The 23,724-nt window shown below is 43.7% G+C and overlaps 11 protein-coding genes, 1 non-coding gene and 1 pseudogene across 13 annotated transcripts, besides 2 other annotated features; 7 read left to right on the top strand and 6 right to left on the bottom strand.

Annotated features, from left to right (window-relative positions):
* Nucleotides 1-287: 287 nt before the first annotated feature.
* Nucleotides 288-2,078, top strand: PAP1 (LALA0S02e01926g1_1; the record flags this gene model as incomplete). Its single annotated transcript, XM_022773617.1, has 1 exon — nucleotides 288-2,078. The coding sequence occupies one exon, from the start codon at nucleotides 288-290 to the stop codon at nucleotides 2,076-2,078; it is 1,791 nt and encodes a 596-aa protein (XP_022627125.1).
* A 346-nt stretch (nucleotides 2,079-2,424) lies between these two features.
* On the top strand, nucleotides 2,425-3,729 carry OSH6 (LALA0S02e01904g1_1; the record flags this gene model as incomplete). The annotated part of the gene is made up of 1 exon (XM_022773616.1): nucleotides 2,425-3,729. The coding sequence occupies one exon, from the start codon at nucleotides 2,425-2,427 to the stop codon at nucleotides 3,727-3,729; it is 1,305 nt and encodes a 434-aa protein (XP_022627124.1).
* Nucleotides 3,730-3,778: 49 nt separating this feature from the next.
* On the bottom strand, nucleotides 3,779-4,994 carry ECM9 (LALA0S02e01882g1_1; the record flags this gene model as incomplete). Its single annotated transcript, XM_022773615.1, has 2 exons — nucleotides 3,779-4,722; nucleotides 4,775-4,994. The coding sequence occupies 2 exons, from the start codon at nucleotides 4,992-4,994 to the stop codon at nucleotides 3,779-3,781; spliced, it is 1,164 nt and encodes a 387-aa protein (XP_022627123.1).
* Nucleotides 4,995-5,548: 554 nt separating this feature from the next.
* Nucleotides 5,549-6,292, bottom strand: MRPL13 (LALA0S02e01860g1_1; the record flags this gene model as incomplete). The annotated part of the gene is made up of 1 exon (XM_022773614.1): nucleotides 5,549-6,292. The coding sequence occupies one exon, from the start codon at nucleotides 6,290-6,292 to the stop codon at nucleotides 5,549-5,551; it is 744 nt and encodes a 247-aa protein (XP_022627122.1).
* An 830-nt stretch (nucleotides 6,293-7,122) lies between these two features.
* On the top strand, nucleotides 7,123-7,572 carry MEH1 (LALA0S02e01838g1_1; the record flags this gene model as incomplete). Its single annotated transcript, XM_022773613.1, has 1 exon — nucleotides 7,123-7,572. The coding sequence occupies one exon, from the start codon at nucleotides 7,123-7,125 to the stop codon at nucleotides 7,570-7,572; it is 450 nt and encodes a 149-aa protein (XP_022627121.1).
* Nucleotides 7,573-7,777: 205 nt separating this feature from the next.
* Nucleotides 7,778-9,436, top strand: RSC4 (LALA0S02e01816g1_1; the record flags this gene model as incomplete). The annotated part of the gene is made up of 1 exon (XM_022773612.1): nucleotides 7,778-9,436. The coding sequence occupies one exon, from the start codon at nucleotides 7,778-7,780 to the stop codon at nucleotides 9,434-9,436; it is 1,659 nt and encodes a 552-aa protein (XP_022627120.1).
* Nucleotides 9,437-9,718: 282 nt separating this feature from the next.
* Nucleotides 9,719-9,738: a repeat region.
* Nucleotides 9,719-11,143: a mobile genetic element (relic copy of Rover hAT-like DNA transposon).
* A 941-nt stretch (nucleotides 11,144-12,084) lies between these two features.
* Nucleotides 12,085-12,312, top strand: LALA0_S02e01772g (annotated as a pseudogene). Its single transcript has one exon. A coding segment is annotated over exon 1 (228 nt).
* Nucleotides 12,313-12,581: 269 nt separating this feature from the next.
* FOX2 (LALA0S02e01750g1_1) lies at nucleotides 12,582-15,272 on the bottom strand (the record flags this gene model as incomplete). The annotated part of the gene is made up of 1 exon (XM_022773611.1): nucleotides 12,582-15,272. The coding sequence occupies one exon, from the start codon at nucleotides 15,270-15,272 to the stop codon at nucleotides 12,582-12,584; it is 2,691 nt and encodes an 896-aa protein (XP_022627119.1).
* Nucleotides 15,273-15,653: 381 nt separating this feature from the next.
* APM3 (LALA0S02e01728g1_1) lies at nucleotides 15,654-17,063 on the bottom strand (the record flags this gene model as incomplete). The annotated part of the gene is made up of 1 exon (XM_022773608.1): nucleotides 15,654-17,063. The coding sequence occupies one exon, from the start codon at nucleotides 17,061-17,063 to the stop codon at nucleotides 15,654-15,656; it is 1,410 nt and encodes a 469-aa protein (XP_022627118.1).
* A 477-nt stretch (nucleotides 17,064-17,540) lies between these two features.
* On the bottom strand, nucleotides 17,541-17,611 carry LALA0_S02e01706r. The gene has a single exon. It is a non-coding gene; the product is annotated as a tRNA-Gly (tRNA).
* An 879-nt stretch (nucleotides 17,612-18,490) lies between these two features.
* On the top strand, nucleotides 18,491-20,896 carry SNF5 (LALA0S02e01684g1_1; the record flags this gene model as incomplete). Its single annotated transcript, XM_022773607.1, has 1 exon — nucleotides 18,491-20,896. The coding sequence occupies one exon, from the start codon at nucleotides 18,491-18,493 to the stop codon at nucleotides 20,894-20,896; it is 2,406 nt and encodes an 801-aa protein (XP_022627117.1).
* Nucleotides 20,897-21,145: 249 nt separating this feature from the next.
* Nucleotides 21,146-21,997, top strand: BSD2 (LALA0S02e01662g1_1; the record flags this gene model as incomplete). Its single annotated transcript, XM_022773606.1, has 1 exon — nucleotides 21,146-21,997. One exon carries the CDS (start codon nucleotides 21,146-21,148, stop codon nucleotides 21,995-21,997), a length of 852 nt encoding a protein of 283 aa, XP_022627116.1.
* A 171-nt stretch (nucleotides 21,998-22,168) lies between these two features.
* On the bottom strand, nucleotides 22,169-23,065 carry CTP1 (LALA0S02e01640g1_1; the record flags this gene model as incomplete). Its single annotated transcript, XM_022773605.1, has 1 exon — nucleotides 22,169-23,065. The coding sequence occupies one exon, from the start codon at nucleotides 23,063-23,065 to the stop codon at nucleotides 22,169-22,171; it is 897 nt and encodes a 298-aa protein (XP_022627115.1).
* Nucleotides 23,066-23,724: the final 659 nt, after the last annotated feature.

Raw genomic sequence — 23,724 nt, 5'->3', positions numbered from 1 at the left:
CCTTTTCGCCTCACAGCACAAAACAAGATAGATAGATTACTTTCAAGGCGTTTAAATGGCAAACTGGTGTACCCTACAATATCGATCACCAGGTTTAGTTGATTAACGTAGCTATCTGCCAGATCTAGTTGTTCAAGGTGGCTTTCGAAAAGGTTTCAAGTTTCACAACGTTGTAAAGTATCAACTAGCTAGTCAACGGATCTTGAAGGTTTTGAATTTCGCAGAAACTTTGACTAACAGATCAGTGTCGTTGAGGGGCGAAAGCATTCCACGTTGAAGCTTTAAAAATGAGTCAGCAACGCGTATATGGTGTCACAGGTCCGATTTCAACTACTGGCCCTACCGCAGCGGAAAACCAGTTGAATGATGCACTGATACAAGAACTCAAAAGAGAGAAATCCTTTGAGTCTGAAGAGGAAACTAAGAAGCGAGTAGAGGTATTGAGGATTCTCCAGGAACTTACCGAGGCATTCATCTTCGAGGTGTCTAAAAAGCGCAACATGTCTGATGGCATGGCCAAAGATGCAGGCGGCAAAGTCTTCACATATGGTTCGTATAGATTGGGTGTTCATGGACCCGGAAGTGATATTGATGCTCTCGTCGTCATGCCCAAACATGTCACCCGGGAGGACTTTTTCACGGTATTTGATAAACTGTTGAGAACAAGACCGGAACTTGAAGAAATCGTACCCGTTCCTGATGCCTTCGTCCCCATTATTACAGTCGTTCTAAGCGGAATTCCAATTGATTTAAACTGTGCCCATTTGGATATTGCACAAGTACCTGCAAACCTCACCCTCTCAGATAAAAACCTGCTCAGAAATTTGGATGAAAAGGACCTTAGAGCCCTGAACGGAACGAGAGTGACAGATGAAATTCTTCAGTTGGTTCCAAAACCAACTTCCTTCAAAATTGCACTCCGTGCTATCAAACTATGGGCACAACGAAGAGCGGTTTATGCTAACATGTTCGGCTTTCCGGGTGGTGTGGCGTGGGCGATGCTTGTTGCAAGAATATGTCAGCTGTACCCCAATGCATGTAGTGCTGTGATATTGGGTAGGTTTTTTCACATTTTGACGAAATGGAATTGGCCGCAACCAGTCCTACTGAAGCCGATCGAGGATGGCCCTTTGCAAGTGCGCGTGTGGAACCCAAGAATATATGCACAAGACAGATCTCACAGAATGCCTGTCATCACACCTGCTTATCCATCTATGTGCGCCACCCACAACATTAGTGACTCTACCAAGAAAATCATTTTAGCGGAACTTGAAAGAGGCGCTGAGGTAACTAATGACATTTTCACGAATAAGAAAACTTGGACGGACCTGTTCAAGAAGCATGACTTCTTTTATCGCTATAAGTTCTATCTTACTGTGATGGTATCCACCACAGGATCAAGTGAACAACACTCGAAATGGAGCGGCCTCGTTGAAAGTAAGTTACGTTTACTTGTTCAAAAGTTAGAAGTTCTTAGCGGAATAAACTTGGCGCATCCTTTTACCAAGCCATTTGAGACATCCTATATTTACGATACTGATGCTCAATGCAAAGACATTATTGACAACTACGGCACGTACAAGACTCAAAACGTCTTAGAGCAATACACCGAAGTTAATGACGAAAACAAAGACAGTGATGCCGTCAAAGGCAAAAAACAAGTGCATATCACGACCATGTACATTGGGCTGGACGTTTCCGCTGACGCGAAAAAGCAAGTTGACATACACGTTCCATGCTCTGATTTCTTTAATTTATGTCGCTCATTCAGTGAGTTTGACGACACCGACATTTTCTCGCTGATGATAAAGTACGTCAAATTACATGACTTGCCCAACAATGTTTACGACAAGGATGAAGAAAGGCCACTTAAGCATAGTAAAAGGAAGAAGCAGGACAAAGAAGGAAAGAAAATAAAGCGGCCTAAATCCGGCTCTCAAAAACCGGACGAAGCTGAAGTCGCGTCTGAGGGACCTGACTCTAAAAATCTCTTGAAAGATCGAGACATTTCCCATTCACCGAATTCTCCAGCAAATCAGCCTTCTGCGATTACTGCGACCACGTCCAGTGTCAACTGAGACTAATGCATGCATATTAATTCAGTTAAGCTCACAACCGTATTTGCATTTTAAATAAGACATGGCCTTACTTGTTTGTTAAAGCTTTATATTACTCCCCTTCTTAAGCTGACCTTTAAATCTTAGGGATTTCGTCTCCGACTCATAATACGTTACTTACTTCAGTTGTTTTTTCGCATATGCATACGCTAATCTTCATAGGTTAAAGTTTCGGAATTTCAGTCTTTAAATAATAACATGGAAAAAGTTGAGGGTCCAAATTGTTATTAATTCTACTACACTATTGTTACATAGGAGCTTTGAGATTGAATTAAAGACAAAGCGATACATAAAGAGGACAACTGTCATGCCTTTAAATGTTATGAAGGGAAAGATGGCAGCTGGACCAGCCACTAATGCATCACCAGCTAACGCCTCGAGCAAACCTGTGGTAGACACTGACGATATCGACGAAAATGACGAATCGGGGCAGAGTATCTTGCTAGGGATTATTTCACAGCTCAAGCCCGGCTGTGATCTTTCAAGGATCACTTTGCCGACTTTCATTTTGGAAAAGAAGTCCATGCTTGAGAGAATCACAAACCAACTTCAATTCCCGGATATACTGTTGAGTGCCCATGAGGAAAAGGATGAGCTCGAGAGATTCGTCAAGGTAGTTAAATGGTACCTTTCCGGCTGGCATATTGCCCCGAAGGCTGTGAAGAAACCTTTAAATCCTGTGCTTGGTGAATACTTCACTTGTTATTGGGATCTCCCCAATAAGCAGCAAGCTTTTTATTTTTCCGAACAAACCAGCCACCATCCACCTAAATCTTCGTACTTTTACATGATTCCCGAGTCGAATATAAGGGTTGATGGCACGACCATACCAAAATCCAAGTTTTTGGGAAATTCCACGGCAGCAATGATGGAGGGGCTTACTGTACTTCAGTTTCTAGACAGAAAGGGCCCCAATGGTAAACCGGAAAAGTACACTTTAAGCCAGCCAAACATGTATGCGAGAGGAATTCTTTTTGGTAAAATGAGGATAGAACTCGGGGACCATATGATCATCAAGTCTGAAAAGTATAAAGTGGATATCGAATTCAAAACGAAAGGATTTATCTCTGGAACCTACGATGCTATTGAAGGCGTTGTAAAGGATCACGCAGGAAGTGAGTTTTATGAGATTACAGGTAAATGGAACGATGTCATGTACATTAAAGATCTGAAGAAGAGAAGTGCAAAGACCGTTTTGTTCGACGCTACTAAAACACAACCACTGAAACCCCAGGTGCGCCCAATTGAGGAACAGGGCGACTTCGAGTCGAGAAAACTTTGGAGTAAGGTGACGGCCGCGCTGGCGAAACAAGATCACACCACAGCTACGGATGAGAAATTCGCTATTGAGGACGAGCAGCGCCAGCTAGCGAAAAAAAGATCCGAGGAAGGCTCACAGTTCCACCCCAAGCTTTTCAGACCGGCCGAACCTGGTGATGACTTGGAATATTATATCTACAAGAATATACCATCGGACGGTACTCATGAAGATCAAATAAGGGCAATTTTAGAAATTGCTCCCGTCCTGCCAGGTCAGCAATTCACGGATAAGTTTGGTGTACCAGGGCACGAGAAACATCAAATTCAAAAACAGGTAGAAACGGCAGACTGATAGGTGAAGGATGTAAACCGATGTCGCTTGTTCTACATTTGTTAGTAATTCAGGTCCGTTTAGTTTTGTTCGCGTTTCGCAACAGTGCGATATCAACCTTCCCTATAGCAGCTTTGCGAAGCATTAAGGATTCAATTGATCTTTGGAACAACAAGTCTCGATTATTTTTATAGATCGCCATAGTGACTGACTTTCTGTCAATTTTGAAGTTTTTTTCTTCGAATGCCTCAATCTCGTCGCACCACCTTTGTAAGGGATGAACTTGTTCGTTTCTCGACACGTAGTGTGATAACCTCACGATACACCCAAACGGTGGCCATTCCCTGACCTCCCCGGTTTCGATGTAAGTCATTATTTTTGAAATGTAATGAATTGCCTTGGCGCTCAATGCCTCATTTGTCAGATTATCGCTATTCTGCTTATGATGGATATGCTTGGTAAATTCGAACCTCATATTAACAGCATTGTAATTCTGAATGAAATTGGACGCTAGCTCTGGAAGGCTTAACAAAACGTGGCCAAGAGCCCACCATGCAGAACTGTCTTTCGGATGCCTGATACTGAAACCCCATACAACTTTGAGAAGCTCTGTTTGTGCGGCTGGCGTCTCCAAATCATACACCCATCGAAAAGTATTCCAACAATAGTAATTTGAGATATGCCTTTCTGCGGACGAAGTGAACAATGAGCTAAAATCAATATCTGGATCTGGGTAAAATTCTCTCTTCAGCGCATACACTTTTCTGAAGAGAAGCCACAACGAGGATGATTTGTTGACTCGGTTGACAGATGATGTCAGCAGAAGAGAAATGGCAGATAATTCGTAACAAAACAACCGCGTACTTCCGTCAGAGCCAGTCCATTGTCCGCCAGGTTGGGTCTGGAGTCTTTTCAATAGTAGATCTTCGTGCAATTTTAAAGCTGTGCGATCTTCTGGAGTAATCAAAAGAAGACCCAAGGTTCCCAAGTATTTATCTTCGTCATTGATTAGCGCTGTTGCATAGTTAGTTCGTGCCTTTGAAACTGAAATAGCATAAGTACGTACCGTTTGAAGTATCCTGTCGTATGAGTCGCCGAGCTTCAGCGAATATTTTTAGATAAGTAGACTTGGAGCAGTAGATTTCAGAGCTGTTACCGTCGTTAATGTTAGTGAACGAGGGACTGTTTGCAGGTAAAACACCATCTGGTATTATAGTTAGCTTAGGAGTTGAAATACCCTTCCCTTCATTAGCTTGTTGGAAAAGTTCACGACAAAGTTCTACCATTTCATGTTTTGGTCTTGATATCAAATTTCCAGGAACTAGACCAAAAGATCTTACCAAGTAAAAGTTAAAATAGAATTATAGATTAACAAGATCGAAAAGAACTTACACCATAGTTGATAGTCGAAAGAACGCATTGCTCTCTGCAAATGCATAAGCGAACTTTGGCGCAAGGGCTTAGCGTGAACAAACTCGTAAGCGATAATTGAAATGAATCTTTAAAGTTGATTCTTTACAAAATTGTACACTACTTACTGGAGGATCCTTACGACCTTTTTTTATATCCTACGGAGGAAAGGACCTTGTTTTCACTGAGCATCTAAGAATTGCTCGCAATCAAACGCGGCCGTGAACCTACACAGAGTGAAGCGTCTGAAGCGCTAGTTCGTGTAAAGGGTTGCCTTTCTTGTCAGTATGCGGTGACACTTGTAGTACCCTAAGCTTGCCTAATTGAAAGGCGTTGTCCAGTAATCCATTTTTTCCGCAAGACCCTGGTGCTGCATTCGGCCTCATATTTACAAGATGTGCTCTATACGTAATGCTAGAACAAAGGAAGCTCAAACAACTCGTCTCGCACTTTTCAAAGCTTCTCTAGCATTTTGACGATCCAGACTCTCTACTTCTGACAAAATGTTCGACAGCTTTTTCCTCTGTTCTTGGGGTGCTACCTGCTTGACGACATGCACGGTTTCGGCAGTGTACGATGAGCTGTCGAGGTCAATGGCACCGGGTTCAGCATCTTTATATTTAGCGAGCTTACCACTAACGATCTCTCTTAAATAAAAATCGCGAAACTCTAGAGGTGTTTTCAATCGTGTCAATTGGTAGTCAGGCACTAAAACCCCCGTTGACGCTTGTAAAGACTTGGTGAAATGAAATTTATTGACCAGATTGGAGAAAGGCACAGCGAGAGACTCATCATCGATAGACATGGCTGTCCCACTATTCAGTGCACTAAAAGCTTGAATGATTGCCTGGTCAAGCGCTTCTGCTGTAGAGACCTTTTTAGACGAAAGCCATTTATTGAATGGAACTTGGGCAACGAGTACCTTACGCTTTGCGTGATTGACTGCAGCGGCCTCCTCTCCGACAAAAGAGTCCTCGGTAAGCTTTAGTTTACTGCTTGAGCCCTTCGTTTTGTTTTCGCCAGACTCAATATCCGCGATGACATCTTTGGTGTTTCGACTCGTCTTGTTCGACTTGCTATCTTCTTTCCGCTTAAACCACGACATAAAGTCTGACCTTCTGGCCGACACATGAAGAAATCTACCAGTACTAACGTAGCTTGAAGAGCGAAGCATTTTTGGATGTTGAAAGTCAGATCGACTGTGGAGAATCTGCGAAGAGTTCACGATTTTGATGTGTATCACGGCAGTCAAAATTTACTGACAAGATTTAGAGATGAAAGCATTACACACGAATAATGTCTCAGGCCCTCAGCGTCAAGCTAACAAAAGAACGCTCATAGCGAATCATCGTAGTTGTTGCACAAGTGGAATGGTATTTATACTGAATGCCCACAATGTATTTTTCCCATGTCATCTTGTAAATCTTGTTCTTTAATAATTGTCGCAGAGGTTAACAGCTCAGCTTCTCCTAGAGATAGCTTCTTAAACTGCTTTGTCTAATACAACTTGGAATTGATGCTGAAAGAGACAAAAATATGGATACCGTAGCGAGAAATACGTAGCTGAGGTTTTAAGAAGGATTAAGCGGTGATCTATTGTCCAGCAGTACACTTGCTCGCTCAGAGAACCTTCGAATATATAACAAGAATGATGCCGTTCGAGCCGAACGCATGATGGAAAGTAGTCTGTGATTTCCATAAACCACTAGTGGTTCGCGCAGCTGAAATATCAATGAAGAATGAGTTGACCAACAAATATGCTAGGTCCTCTATGATGGGCGGGCGTTCTCTCGAAGCGAGTTTCTTGACGATATGTCAGTATTCCCAAAAGTGATACTAACGTGACCGACTGGCGATGGGGTCGTCCGGTAGCATTTCCAAAGTACAGAAGAGTCTTAGGAAGGACGCTAGGAATAGGTGCGAAGCTGTTCAAAGACTGGAGGGAAACGGCCATAGGAGCTCAAAGAACTCGTTTAAAAGTCTGTCTTCAAATCAGACTGTTCGATGGGCGCTGTACTGAGCTGCTGTTTCGGCAGTGGAAGCTCAGAGGGAGAGCCTCTACTTCAAGACGCCCAAAAAGGTTATGGTTCATATGGTCCAGACGATGATGACCTCATGCAAAGGAAGTTAGAGGAGGAAGAGCGCAAGCTGCTGGCCCGAGAGCAAGAGCTTGCTGAAATAGTAATCAGTACAAATGACAAGCTGATAGACATATCGATGATGAGCAACAGTGGCATCGTTATTCAAAGCCACGATTTGGGGGATGCAGCCAGCGATGACAAAAACTTCAAACAAAGGACGAACAACGACAAAGAGCTCTTGAAGAGTTTGGGTCCTGGAAACCTAACAAGCGAGCAGCGTAAAGAACTAAAGACCGTATACACTGCCTTTTTCCAAAATTTAGAGAAGCAGCTGGAGCTGCATAACACGAAAGAACTTATCGTCAACCTGTAGACGACTGAAAGGCTCTTAGCCCCAGATGATCGAAGACTGTGTAATACATAAGCGCTACCGGGCTGTGAACGAAAAAAGGCTCACGATATACGTAACAATGTTCATATATAATATAAAATGGCATACACCGCTGGTAAGTTGACCGCGTCAACAGCCAGGCACCCGAAAGCCATAGGTGAACACAACCGTTGAGAGCACAGGGGCCATGGTTTCAAAAAAGAGAAAGACCCTTCAAGGAAGTGAGATAGTGGAGGAAGAAGTCGTTGAGCCGCAAAGAAAGTACACTGCTGGTAAGCAGCCCAGGCTGGAAGAGCAGCTTCCTCCTGTGGACTACCATGCTCCGCTAGACCCTGACAGCGAACTCTTTGGAGCAGATGACTGGTTTATTCCTAAGTTCAATTTGTTCATTTCATTCACATTGGATCATCTAGTCGAAACCTATAAAGAAATGTTCAAAGACTTCATCAAGCTTCCGAGTCGAAAATTCCACCCTGGTTATTTCTATAAAATTGATCAACCAATATCGATTAACGAGATCAAATCAAGAGACTACGAATTTCTCAACGGTCACCGGACATTCTTGTTAGACATCGAGTTAGTTCAGAAAAACTGTGTTTCGTACAACGATCCAGAGAGCTTGATCGCCAAAAATTCCATGCAGGTTGTAAACTACGTGAAATACGAGGTTTTGAAGGCTAAGAACGTAACGAGAAACTATTTAATCAACGCTGAAGTCAAAAAGCACCTCTTAAATGCCCTCGGTCAAGTTTTGAACGCAACGGATTTGTCGATTGCAACACTCGTTGATAAGCCAGTTGAAGGCCTGGATGATACCATGCACATTTCAGAGCCATTCGTCGATGTCATTTTGGAAGAAGAACTCCCAGAATACTATGAGGTAATTCACCGACCCATTGCCCTGAATCTGGTCAAGACTAACTTGGAAATGGACCACTACACAAAGATCTACGACTTTTACATCGACATGCTTCTAGTATTTGAAAACGCTCTAATATACAATGAACCAGAGACCCTAATGTACCAAGACGCCGAGAAGTTGCTCCGATTTTTCAGAAACTTGATGCAGAAATCTTTTTTCGTCTCCCTTAAGGATGCGAGCGAGCGTGGAGAGGTCAAGCTCGAATATGACAAGTTCGAGTACGAACAATACCTTGCCAGTGGGGGCAGTGAAGAGAATGTCGAAGGGGAGAACGAAGCACCTGATTTGGAGGATTACGATTTCAATCATTACGAGGGTCTAGGAAATGGATACAACAGGACTTTATTTCCCGAGGACTACCTACTTGGCCCCAACAAAATGAAGCCAGGTGAGTTTGCTGCGAAAAGAATTGTTTTAGAGCCCACAGAAGAACTACCTGACGTGAACAAGTTCAATATTTTTAAATCGCTTGGCATTGACATTGCGAAGAAGAGCGAAGAAGCGACACCCTATTCTTTGATTCAAGAGATGGTTGTTTCCTCATCCAGCTCATATTACAGACAGGAATCTAGGCCTACGCAGGTCACGCAACAACCTTCTTTGAGCCAGTGCTGGGTGGAGTATATTATAGAGGGCAAAAATATAACCAACAAGGAGAACATGATATCTCTGACTTTACCACCGCCTCAGACAGCTGTGACGATAATGACTCATCTTGAGCCGGGATCTCATTGCGAGTACAGCTTGTTAGTTAATAAGGAGGAAGTGAGTGCATGTCCCAGTGCATCAACCGGAGATCTACCTGCAGCACCACGGTATGAAGTTCGGCTCATTGAAGGCAACAATCGTCTCGAATTTAAATGTCAAGATTTGAAACGCGACACCACAGAGGTGGTCAAGCTATGGATCGTCGTGCTACCATGAATTACTCCGATTCATGAAATTATTCATCAGCTTGTTGAGAACTCATGAGTTTTGCTGCAGCATGCACATACACTGGAAGAGTCCTCTTGACTTGTCTCCGGTAAGACATCAACGGAAAAGGACAGGAACAAGTTCTCGACTGCACATTTTGCAAAGTTAGGCGCATGTGCTAAAAAAGTGACTGGTCGAAAGACTTGGCTGGCTGAAAGTGACAGACATTGAAAGAAAATCACCGAGCTCCTTATCATAGCCGCTTTCGCTGCCTTGATGTTTAATAAACGCCAGACATGCGCAATGAGTAACTCGAGAAACCCATGCATAAGGTACTTGTAGATGACTTGATGATCGAAAAATAAAAAGTCGGAGAGCATACCTTGTAAAGAGGTCGAAGTTTGCAGAGAAGAAAGTTGATTTTGAGACGCGGAACCAAGTAATTTCCATAAAAGATAAAATACTGTGAGATCAGACGCGTATATATGTGAAAAAGCAAACATCAGCGTGGTAACCGCTGGGTTAAGCATAAGGCAGGCCCTTTCTTTGGATTTACTCTACTTTGGCAAAGCCTTTATGATGAAGACCCGCCGGATAAAACAATTTACGTAAGTGCATGACGAACTTTGCGAGGCCATTGATGATGTGGTGCATTTGTAGCATCTGGACCGACACCTAATAGTCAACAATACAGAAGAGTTACTCGAGATATACGAAGAAGATAATATTTCTTGAGCGACTACTTTGGTGATGCCTATATTCAGCGGTTGAAAAACAAACCCTTGGAATGCGCCACTCAATTCCTTCTTGTGTGTATGTAAGATAAAGGAGTTTTTTGCGATGAAGGACGAACAGCAATGGAATAATACACTCAGCGGCAACTTTCCCAGGAGATCGGATCTGAATTCAAAAGAATGCTCAGAGCTCGGGGCAATAATTTTCGCTACAGTTGCGGGTATCACAGTGGTGGAAAGTTTCAACTCAGAGTAACTGACGGTGACTTCCGCAAACTAAGTGGGTACGGTGAGCTCAATTTCGATCCCAATGCCAAGGCATTGAAAACACCTTCTAAGATTGGCTCGTACTATCTTGATGCTTTCGAGTGTTTTTTCATCTTCGTCGCTGATTATTTCTGTCATCAGCATCAAGTTTTTGAATTTCAGCTTTACTCGCCTCGGCATTGTTTTTCAGTCTGTAAAGCCTTTACAAAGTGTAGTCCACTTGTTCAACACCCGTGAATGAAAAGGAATCTCTCTTATCCCCCATATTGACCACGAGTAGTCTAGGAAGCGCTTTGTCCAGTAAATATCCGCATTTGGTTTTTAGTTGTGCTGCCGTCTTCAAATTTCAGTGTGATCAGATAAACATACCAAAAATAAGTTCATTCGAAGGATGTAAGACTCCTTCGTTTTAGCTTTCTTGATGCCGGGATTTTTAGGCTTTCAAAGCAATAAAATGTACCAATATTGTAACAGAATCTGAGCAAGTAGGTACATTGCGTTACCCGTCCACCTAAACCTATGCCCCTATCCATCATCCATCGCTTTGGAGCATCTCTCACTGAACAGCTCTTTGATGAATTCATGTACCTCTTCTACCTTGTGCATGCTTGGGAAATTTTATTGCAGCTAAATCTTCATTTACGATCGCAAAATGAAAGTGGTCTAAAGAAGACTGGTTTTGATCGACGGTAGTCTGATTCGTAGCACTACAGAATTTTTAAGAAGCGTTTAATGTCCGCTTTCTTCTTGATTATTGGATTCTGTTGAGTTGGCTTGCACGCCTTCACCAGAGGGCAATTTAATAGACGAAACGTGAGATTGAAGTGGATAAGCTAAATTGTTCTCATCCTGACCGTCCACTGATTCTATTGCTCCCTTATTCGCCAGTCGGCACAGACTGCAAATTCAATTTAAACTCGTCGCTTTGTTTACTTCAACGCATTATGGTGATGCCATTTCAAAGTTCACCTTATTGATCACGTGTGACGCTCATGACTATTGACTTGATCTGAATTTCGGAAAACCCTATTGCATAAAGGTAGAACAAGCCTGCGCGAACAGCTGAGATAGTTTGAGCTTGTTTCCCAGCAGTAGTCCTATATTTATTTTATAAAGTTGAAGAAAAGAACGATGATGAAGTCGTTCCATCAGCATCAGCCTAAAGTTGTTAATAAGTACTCGCATGATTTACGTATGATGTGATCTTTTGACAAGATATAATCGATTTTACGCGTTTTTCAATTAAGTTTAACAAGAAAGGTGATGGTGACGTACAAGCCTGTCATGGCTCAGTACTATGAATAATACATCAATTGTGCTTTGAATATTATGATTAAGGAACTAGTAAGGTACGTGGCACATGATAGGTAACATGTAAAATTGATCCGTCAGCTGATCATGGACCAATGAGGGCATATAAATTCTCGTTTTTAATGACATATAGGTCTAATTTCAAAATGATAGGATCGAAATTTTTGACAGGCTTAAGGACTGGGATACGTTCAAGTACTGTTTTTCCGTCACAAGCTAGATCGATCCACCAACACGCAATGGTATCAGTATGTTCGCATGCCATCGAGCAATTCTTGGAGACCGGTACTCCTTTTTGAGCGTTACCCTGAAACTTTAAGGCTATCTTACTAACATTGGTACCATTATGTCTCAAAACTAGCCGCTAAAACAGCTCCACACTTCGGTAGGTTGAACCTCTCCAATATTATTGCCTACACGCCAAACCTAATGTTTTGGAGCGGAGCCTCGTGGGCAGGTCTTTTTGCTTTCACTGAAGGATGGCCCTTGTTTCAAGACACTTTCTACAAGAAGTTGCCACTCTTCGGCTCGCACTGGGTGAAAACAATCGATCCTGAGGACAGCCCACAGTAATGGGGATAACGAAATACAGAGTGGGTCAACCGAGCCCTTCAACTTCTTCTCACTCATGACATTCAAGGTCTAATGAAAACAATATTCTACAATTTCAACAAAATGGACATATCTTAGATATTTATTACTCAGTTGCACACTTACGTACCATCTGAATGGAAAATCTTCATATAACTTGGTCATCACCTCATGAGCTTACGTGAATTAGAGCGAGCAATTGTCGATTCAAATCTGCTTGTATGTTTCATCAAATCATGCAGCTGATTTCATTAAAGGTTGGCTTTTCCGCCCACGAGTTTGAGTGCAGCATTATCAAGCACGACGTAACCTTGGTCTACGTCGATAGTTTGAAATATGACGATACCATTAGGTTTCTTCCACGCTTTTACTTTGAGGCGGTCGCCGGGGTACACAACGTTTGTGAAACGCACCTTGAATTCTTCAAACTGGCCAAACTTTTCGAATAAAACTTTTCCAGTAACCCCGAGAGTACACAGCCCGTGTAAAATCGGTCTAGGAAATTTTACCATTTTGGCAACATGCGGATCGATATGCAAAGGATTCAAGTCTCCGGACAAACGGTAAATGGCTGCTTGATTTTCATCCGTTGTAATGTCTGCCTGGAAATCGGGCTCACCATCACCCGCTTTGAACTGTTGTATAGCAAACTTGCTCCTAGCCTTATTGATCTGTTTCGATTTGGGAACTTTAGCGCCACGAACAAAGAAAGTGGCTTCGTTGTAAACAATTGGTTTGTTCGTTTCAATATCGAACGTTTGATAACCTCCAACAATCACAGCTGCCTTACCGCCTTTGTCTATGACTTGCATTGGTTCCCCGACTGTTTTCAAAGAGCCTTTAGTTGGTAGGGGAAACTGGTTTAATTTGAAATACTGTTCACCATGTAATAGGAACGCATAGTTGAAGTTTTCGACAAGAGTGTTCATCTTGATAGCATTGCCACTGGACATAAATGGTATTACTCCAAAAGTAGGTAGAACCTGGAAATTGGGGTCATTCTCGTAGCAGTACCTCAGCTCTTGACTAGTGCAACCTAGTCCCAAGTTGTACAAGATTGCATCTCTTTCGGTGTACTTGAAAAGTAACTTGGATGCTGCAGAATTCAAGGCTTCAGCCACGTTCTGAAGTATTGACATTGATGATTCCTGAGTAGACGATGGATGCGTACTTTGAGTGAAATCGGCTAATTTCTTCCAATTGTCACGCAAAAACTCAGGTGATGGTTCAGTACTGACAATTCCTTTACTTCTTTCCCACCTAGTTTGGCCACACCAGCCACCACCAACCTCGAACAATTGACCAGTGACAGGTTTTCCAACCTTCTTAGAGAGTTCCTCAGAAGCCAGTAGAACGAAAAATGGCGAAACCTGAGAGGGATCAAAATGGTTTCCAAGCTCCTTATCTGAGAATATTGTTTTGGTCATTGCAGTTTCAGCGTGAGGCGCAACCACGTTCACCAATATGTTGGATTTAAGGCCTTCTAAGGCTAAAGTCTTAGAGAGCCCCAATATAGCAGCCTTTGCCGCCGCATAATTTGCCTGTCCAAAATTACCATAAATTCCCGACGTAGATGTCGTGTTGATAATGAATCCTCCTTTTTGTTTCAGGAAAACTGGCCAGACAGCTTTGCATAGTCCAAAAGTTGAATATAGATGAACTTTCAAAACAACAAGCCATTCCTCATCAGACATTTTCGCAAACGACCTGTCTCTTAAGACACCAGCGTTATTAACGAGAACATCAACTCTGCCAAAATGGTCCAAAGCGGTTTGAATAATCTCCTTTGCATTTGCAACGACGTCGTGTTTGTCAGCCACGGCCGCGCCTTTACCATATTTCTCTTCAATCTCTGCAACTGCAGTAAATGGATCACGGATATCGTTCACGATAACTTTGGCGCCATATTTAGCGAAGAACAAGGCATGAGATTTTCCTAGACCAGCACCCGCGCCCGTAATAATGACCACTTTACCCCGCAATGAATTGATAGCTGTAGTGCCTTGATCATTGGCGGGGAGCTGCCGCGCCTTGGTGATCAACGCGTTGTAGTCACTCAACTGTATAGGGTGGGTGACTTTGTTAAATGGCTTGTCATGGTAATCCACAACAGACTTCCACTGGTTGAGTATAGCCTCGCTGGTAAAGGTCTTGGGATCGGGATTGAAAATCTGGCCTGATGACCGTTCCCACCTAATTTGACTGTAGTAACCTGCTGCAAGCTCAAAAATTGAGTTTGTGACTTTCGTAGACTCGTGGCTCAAGTAAAGCACCATTGGTGCTATTTTCTCCGGGGCCAGATTTTTTAAAATGTGCGGAGGAATGATTCGCTCAGTCATGCGAGAACGAGCTAGCGGCACAATACAATTCACGAAAATGTTGCTCTTGTACCCCTCTTTAGCTAAAGTTTCTGAGAAACCGACAAGGCCTAGTTTCGCCGCCGAATAATTGGCCTGTCCAAAATTGCCGTAAAGTCCGGCTGGAGAACACGTATTGACGACTCTACCGAAATTTTGCCGTTTGAAAATAGGCCAAGCAGCTTTTGTGAGCTTGTAGGCGCCATTTAGATGCACATCGACTACAGCATCAAATGCAGCGTCCTGCATCTTCGCAAAACTAGAGTCCCGCAAGATTCCTGCGTTATTCACGACAACATCCACACGTCCGAAACTATCAATCGCCGTCTTGACGATTCCTGCTGCATTGTCTGTCACTGAGTCGTAGTTGGCCGCTGCTCGAACCTTGTATTTCTCTTGAATTTCCTTGACGACAACGTCCGCTGCTCTTGAGTTGTGACCCTCTCCGCCCAAAGAGCCGCCTAAATCGTTAACAACAACATTCGCCCCTCTTTTGGCGAACTCCAGAGCATACACTCTACCTAGCCCTCCACCGGCTCCAGTGATAATCACTACCTTATCTTTGAAGCTAAGATTTTCAGTCATTGCCTCTTGGGTTTGATGACGGAATGCAAATGAGGATCTTACGCTATTATCTGTACTTCTCGTTAAAAGTCCTTTAAAGTCTCACTTTTTAAAAAGTGACAAGCATGTTTCATCAAAAGATTCAACTTGTTGTCATTTTGGCCTGTTTATATACTTTCTCGACCTCTTTTTGTGCCATAATCATTCCGCCCTGATTTCCCCACCTTAACGGCCTGGTCATGAATATCGATCCTTACCGCGTGAGCCTGCAGAGTCCCCAATCTCCAGGTCCGATGACATAAAAAAAATGGGGGAATGTGACCACGAGCATCGAACGACAGTGGGAGGTAAAAGTGATATTGTATCTTCGGTTTAAGATCTTGGGCTATGAGCTATGGACGTTCAACGCAGTTGAAAGTCACCGGTCTTGGCCTGGTATTTAACTCCCTTGAAGGGTGTTATATTGCGTGGCATACCCGAGAGAATATTGACGGATTGGACTCTGATACCGCTAGGTAATTCGCCCTTGTTTGAGTAACTTACGATGAGCATCAAAGATTCCATTTGAGAAGGTGTGGCATGCTCTAGACAGCCACGAAGAATTGGCAAGGTACCAGTTTGGGTTTCTTTGTCAAATATCCAGTGACCAGACACGTTGTCGATGGAGTTTTCAAAATGGCCGTGAGTATTTCTAAGAACATTGAGTTTGCAAGCAGGAGCAGCGCCTTGTGTCACAGACGTGGAGAGGGCCCCAAAGGTGACAAAAATGTCGAGGTCCTCAACATGCTTAGAATGCTGTGAACTGGCGACGTTGACGCGAATTTCGAATTCATCGGCCATGGACCCTAGGCCTGTGTCATAGTGAACGGAGACCAGGCCGATATTGGATAGCACCTTGCTGCGAGTGGTAGAGGTCTCGAGGTCTATGGTATACTGCATGAGTCTGAATGTTCCATCGGGGGGCACGAAATGAAGCTCGTTCAGCTCTTGAGTATTAAGGTGGGCTTCACAGCATTCGTGGAGCGCAGGAATTCCCAAGTCGTGCCCCGCAAGATCCAGGTTCAGCGCTATTAGAGGGTCACCTGTTAGTTGAGACCGCAGATCCACAGAGCCTTCCAGCACGGCCCGTACGACGTTGAACCTATTGGCCTTTTTGTTTTTTTGTAGTACAACATGGATTCTCTCTATCATGTCGACGTAAAGCTCATTATTAGAGTGCTTGACGCCCGGGGTTCTCCATGGGACTGCCTGATGATCTGTGGATCTCACCGATATTCCGATGCCTGGGAGCATACCAGAGTTTTTTGATTGTAATGCATCACGAGTCTGGATTCGATTGCTGAGAGTTGATGCCGTAGAACTTAGAACTTTGGAAAGATCTTCTCGACTGGGAACTATTTCCTTGAGTTTGTTCAGATCGATAGTTGCAGGTTCATTGGCGTCCACCATTGAGTTCAAAAGTAGCGCAATACGATCCTGATTGTTCACTAGCTTGCTGATGGGCAGCTTTTCCTTGTCAAAGTAATTGAGAAGAGTAGACTCGAAGGTCTCCAGGAAGGTGATCGGTTCTAATGGGTTCGGCTGGCGTGTGACTAAGCACCAGTACAATAGATCGCTGGACCTTGATTTGGTTTTGTACACCTGTAGATCCTTCCCCAAATCAGCTTTGAACCAGGAGTGTCCGCTTGCATCCTCTGGAGCCACCGTTTGCATCTTAGCCCATAAAGCCTTGAAAGAAGGCGAGTCATGATTCAGCAGAAACTGGAATACCAACGCATGATTCAAATTGGTGATGTAAAATGCTAGGAACATGCCAATGCGCTGGATAGACCTCTCCTATTGGGCGGTTCTTGGTCTTCACGTTTCTTCTTGACCTGGAAGCTCATGACATGAACGACTATTGTATCTGATTTCGAATACTGCGTCACGTGGACATGTATGTTTGTCGTGGTAAAATAGGTCAGAAGCCTAGAGGAAACCTTTTGTGCGTGGAGATACACAGAATAGCAGCCATTTTACATAACATTATCCAGCAAGCCCCGGGAGTTTCCAGCGCACTCGGTTTGTGCTCACCTTCCGCATTATCACCATGTATTATATTGGCAACAACGTGATCACGCCGGGAGCATTAAAATCTAGGGTAAGTGGCAGTGAGACTGCACTACAGGCAAGTTCCGCGATACAAGCTACACAAATAGACAAATAGACAAATTACAAACGCTACTTAAAGCAACGTAACGTGTTCCACCAAAGTAATCAGCTAGCTAATTACTTTGAAAACAAAAAAATTGCGCAAGCCCGGAATCGAACCGGGGGCCCAACGATGGCAACGTTGGATTTTACCACTAAACCACTTGCGCTAATTAAAATTAGTAATCGGAATGCGGCTACTAGACTCTATTTCTGAATCAGGATAACGATATCATTTTCCAAAAGCTACAACGTCTCGAGCGTAATTGGCACCGTTGCTCATTCATGCAGGAGACGGTTGCTGTTAGTTACCCAAAGGACACGACAAGACAGCAATTGTTAGGCCTATCGATGGGCATGCATGGTGCACCTAAGAAAAATCGTCGCTAGGACCTTCCAGCTCCCTGCCTGTCGAGCTTTCAAGCCACAACAGGAAAAAAAGGGCGCCAGCAAACAAAGTAGTGCTCTACTTTCATGGAAAGCAGAAAACACATTAATAACATGTTGTTTCCGAAATTTACTGGATTAAGGGCGAGTTTTGCGCTATTTACATTCTAGACATAAGAAGCCGAATTCAATAAGTGTATATAAAATCGGTTGCCTTTCAATCGAAGAATTAGTCGATCCTTCATTGCCCTTGATGTACATGTTAAATGTGGCCAATGACCATTAGATAACGCTATTACTAACAAGGTCTCCTAATCCGTAAGTTTGGGCTTCATGGTGAAGAGTTTACACTGGTATGCTTCTGGCCAAGCTATTGATCAGGTGACTACGCTCAATTTGTAGAAGCGTATGAGAAAAAGACTACAAGCTATAAAGCTCGGCATCATATCTTCGAGACACATATTGTTACCGTACTTTTCATCGCCAAGTGATTAATCTCTTTGAAGGTAAGGGAGAAAACTCAGTCTTAACATCGTTATTCCATGGCCCATGAGTAAATGGAATTCGTACTCTATGACACAGTAAACTCTAAAATGGTTAACATGATGTTGTTCGTTTGAAGCCAACCGAGTAATGCTCATCGGTAAAACCAGAAGGGACATATGAACAATCTACAGACCAACCCGTTTGCCAACATAGGCACCCCCAGTTTTAGCCTCTCTCAGGTTCCCCAACACATTTTGGAGAACCTGACGCCTGTGCAATTGCGTATGATTCAACAGAAACATCAGCAATTGTTGGTGGAACGTCAGACGCTGATGCGGCAGCAGCAGCAGCAGCAACAACAAGAACAACAGGAACGTGAGAATCAAAAGAATCAGGAAACTCTGCGAAGGCAGCAGCAACTGCAAAAACTGCGACAACAACAACAACAACAACAACAGCAGCAGCAGCAACAACAACAACAACAACAACAACAACAACAACAACAACAACAACAACAACAACAACAACAGCAGCGGCAGCGGCAGCGGCAGCAACAACAACAACAACAACAACAACACATTCAGCAACAGCAAATGCAGCAGCAGCAATTGCAACGGCGCCAACTGCAGCAGCAACAGCAGCAACAGCAACAACAGCAACAACAGCAACATCATATTCAGCCTCAGCAGCAGCAGGACCAAAAACCACAAGGCTCACCACAGTATGCATCGACACTTTCCATGGGTACTGCACCGGGTCAACAGCTGAACCTTGCACAGAGAGCTCAGTTGCTGAAGGCAAAACAGCAGCAACTGAATGCTCCCCTAGCATCCCGACAGGCGCCAGCTTCAACTCCGCAGCAGCTCAATCTGCCCCCTCAGATTGCACAACTTCCCCCACAGGTACAGCAACGTGTACTTGCGAACCTCAAACAGCAAGCGTTAGCTAAGAATAACCCAGCAGCTGTGGCGGCCATAACAGCAGCTCAGCAACAGCTCGCTTCTCAAGTTCCTAACCAGCAGGCAGCCGCCTCTCCCGTTATGCAAAACTCACCCGCCGTATCATCCAATTCACCTATAGCCGCACCTTTACCTGCACAAACCCCACAGCTTCCACCACTGCCTGAATTTCAAACGATTTATCAGGACCCTCCAGAAGAGCCTCTTAAGTCGTTGACACATTGGTCAGACCTAGTAAAGGCAGGGAAAACTGATATGCAAGAACCAGATTCTAACCTCCTTTTATATGAACAAGTTCTGCGAAGGGATCGCGAAAATTCGGAACAACTCATAAAAGAACGAAATGGATACGAGCCTTTCAGCAAATATGGATTTAGCCACAAAGAATACTTGATGAGACTTCTGCAAGATCTTAATTACATTAAAGAACTCAAGGCGGCAAGGATGAAGTCTATCACGAACACCACACAAGGTATCGTTTCCAAAAGCATATGGGGAGATGGATACTCCGGATATGGAAACGGGTTCAGCAACACGGTAACAAACGTCTCGACTGGGGTGAATTGGTCCGATAAACGAAGACAAGCAATTTTCGACATGAAGGATATATATCAGCAGGCCATGACGGAAACCCAGGAAAAATTGGTACCGATACGACTGGAATTCGATGCAGAGCGCGACAATTTCTCGCTAAGAGATGTCTTTATCTGGAATAGAAATGATAATGTGGTTAAGGTAGAGGATTTAGTGACGGAAATGCTACAGGATTACAAGTTTATTCACAATGACCAGTTTTTTGAGACCCTTGTCCAGAATATTAAAGAGCAAATTAATGATTTCCAGGCTGATCCCTTTATAGATAACGACCGCGACTTGCTTGGAGGTGACGATCTTCGGATTCGGATACAGCTAGACATCGTGGTAGGTCAAAATCAGTTGATAGATGGGTTTGAGTGGGATATATCTAATCCCGACAATAGTCCAGAGGAGTTTGCCGAAGCCCTTAGTCAGGACCTCGAGTTGCCAGGTGAGTTTACCACTGCAATTGCCCATTCTATTCGAGAACAGGTCCATGCATACCACAAGTCACTGGCGGTGACGGGATATCAGTTTGATGGCTCAGTGGTGGAAGACGAAGATATTCGTAGCCGACTTTTACCACTTATTACGCTCGATGATGTTTTCAGGAACTCCATTGACTCGAAAGTTTACACACCTAGTCTTCTCAAAGTGTCTCTTGCAGAGCTGGAGCGATTGGACCGTGACAAAGACAGGGACACTCGTCGCAAACGCAGACAAGGCCGATTCAGCAGACGCGGAGCAGGACCTGGTTCTGCCGTCACTCAAAATGAAAATGCTCCGCCCGATCTCTCGGATATTCCAAAGACTTTTCGTATTCCGGCCCCTAGCACGACACTTCCAGGTGGTGTAGACTTGGGACCTTCCACTAACTCTTACGAAATTGAAACCAAAATTGAATACGAACCGCTGCCACCGACACCCGAGGCTGTTTCGAACGAGAACCCCTTCTGTCGTGTCGTGGATAATAACCCTGGCCAGTATCTTCTCGTGAGCATTAAAGTCCCTGAGCAGTATAAAGGTAGCGCCATGTTAGCGTCATAAATCCGGATGATTCAAATGGCGCTCGATGAATTTTGAAAGTCTAGGAAATCTGAAGCTTGAAGTGAACTGTTTCCATTCTTGTCTTCTGTCATTCTGCACATTCGTACATAGTGCTAAAGTAACTAGTAATCTTTAATTTACATGTGTGGATTCAAGTTCTCTTGTAAACGCTACCTCATCACAATTACTCAGTCACGACGAGAACCGACTCATTTGACTCGAGAAGCCACCTCAAAGCAGACGCTAAGTATGTCAAGCGGTGAATTGATGACCACTGCTGTAGGGAGGTCTTCCGACGTCAACTTGGTCGAGACTACTGAGGATTCGAATGTGGCGCAGACATCAGCAAGCACAACGGAAAGAATAAAACAAGGCCTTTCCAGCAGGCTGAAGTTCGTTGGAAGAAAATTCAATACTCTGGATCGCCTATTCAGTAAGAACAATAGGGCAGAATCTTTACAATACGGTGCCAACGCAGACGGTGTTTTCAGTAACCTGACGGCAAAACCGGATAGAACCAACAGAGGAGAGCAGGGCGAAGCCGATAAGCCCCCAAATTATGATGAGGCTGCTTTAGACATGGCACCATCTTACTACGGGGTTGATGACGATAATTTCGGCATGTACAGTAACGAAATATGTTTTGAGGGCTTACCGGTGGGCAATGCAGTAAACCTGCTGTGGAACATCATAGTCAGCGTCAGCTTTCAGTTTGTCGGCTTCCTGCTGACTTACATCCTTCATACGTCGCATGCAGCGAAACAAGGCTCAAGATTTGGGCTTGGCCTCACATTCTTAGGTTATGGTTACTCCATGATTCCTAATGATATCACTGCCAAGGTGGGGAAAACTAAGAATCTTGACAGATTGAAGCCCTCAGATCCCAATGAATATGACGATATGCATTTATACACAAACAACGCGGCGAAAGATGGGTTTCAGTCCAGTCTTAGCCATGGAGGCGAGGAGGAGAAGAGGGGTGTTCCTTTTCTGGCAATAGTGTTGTTTATGAGCGGGGCCTTTATAATGACCAAGAGCATCTACGACTACATGAAGGTTAAAAGAAAAGAAAAGCATTACCACACACAGGAACCTGTATAATGGAACCGCCAAGGAGTAAAAGGTATATACATATGGTCTATAAAAACTGGAAAATAAAAAAAAAAAAAAAACAGGATGAGTTCGCGATAAAATGTATGTTTTAAACCACTTGGATGGTCCACATTTGCTGGATTATTATTATTTGGGGTTTGATTCGTGCACCACGGCAAATTACGCGCCCAGCACGACGAGAACCTTCTCGTAAATGGTGAAAACGATACCACCGCTGAGAATGAGTCTTCCTAATCTTGGAGTGGCGCCTTTCCAGAAAGTTTTTAACCCTTCTTCCTTGAAAACGGTTGTAAAACAGTTCAAAGTCGAGGTATATTTGGAAGAATTGAGACTTTGCATTCTGGTCTTCACCGTATCAATAGGCATGGTTGTGTAGACAGTGACGATACCACTGAAAGCACCGACCACGAAAGTGAGGCCAGATGATAGTGGCTTGTCTTTGGGACTGTTGGTGTAGTCCTGAATCATCGTCTTGATTTTGTTGTAACAGCCGAGTCTGACGGCCTGGTTTGCTGCCTGTCTCATCGAAACAGGCAAAATCCCGCGGTAAAGACCTGAGAAACCTTGGTCAATGACCAACTTGGAATAGTTCCGTAGCATGCCTCTGCCATTGTTGTGATATTTGGGTTGAACACTTTGCTTGTCATCGATCAAAGCAGTCTTGATGGCTTCAAAGGGAGTCACAGCCACCACACTTTCTAAAAGTCCCGCTCCTAGCCCAGCAACGATTCCCCGAGCACCGCTGAGCTCTCCCGTGGCAGGATCTTTTAGCACGTTCCTGATGGCATCGAAACCCAAAAATCTGACACCGGCTTTTGCAGTGTTACCAACAATAAACGCAGGACATCCCACGTATAGTGTACCGATACCGTTTGTCTTGGCTGTGTTAAAAATAAGTTTTAATGGATTTCTCGATGCTGTCGTTTTGGAACGATCCACGAGCTGCAATCTGGTTTTAGCGAATTCGAAAGGGTAGGTGATAGAAGCTTCTACTGCACCGGCCAAAGATCCAGCCACTAATGAATGTAAGGGATCAACTTGTCTTTTTTGTGACATTCTTATTTTATCTTTTTTTCTTTGACTTCAATGAGACTGTTCGATGCGTTGGTTTGGTTCGTTCTGGATCGACAAATGTCAATTAGTTTATGTAAAGAACAAAGCTGTACCAAAAGCTAAGTCAAACCTAGAACAATACAATATTATTCTACGCTGATGCTCGAAAATCGAAATTGGTGCTTGGTTTACGTTTCTCAATAGCTAATAGGATACCTCTCTTTCTTGTTGTGCTTCGCTTTTATATATTCTCTTAGACCCAGCTCTGTCTGTCACTTAAAGGTGTAATTTTTTCCGGAGGAATTGTGATGAACTCTGGCTTTCCTCACACCATTCATGAACCGCTGAATGTAGTAGACCAAGCAGAACATCAGGATTAAGTTGGTGAGAGCCATGTAAATATACAGCGGGTTCTACTAAATTCGGTTCTCGGAATGGCACACATCTCAGAAGTAATTTACCTCTGCATCTTTAAATGTGACGATGCCGAACGCTCGGCGTTGAAGAACTTTGTTGAACCGATAGCTCCAAAGAATAACAACCAAAGCGGCAAGCAGTTTTGATAGAGTGTCAGAATGGATTTTAGACATTCCTGTCCACGACGTAAAGGCGAATCCCCGGTTTTGTTTGTTTTTCACTCATAGAAAATACACCAAGCTGTT

Source organism: Lachancea lanzarotensis, scaffold LALA0S02 (genome assembly GCF_000938715.1).
Source record: "Lachancea lanzarotensis genome assembly LALA0, scaffold LALA0S02, whole genome shotgun sequence".
NCBI classification, from domain to species: domain Eukaryota; kingdom Fungi; phylum Ascomycota; class Saccharomycetes; order Saccharomycetales; family Saccharomycetaceae; genus Lachancea; species Lachancea lanzarotensis.
Note: the sequence above shows the minus strand (reverse complement) of the source record. Positions and strands in the feature narration are given on the sequence as shown.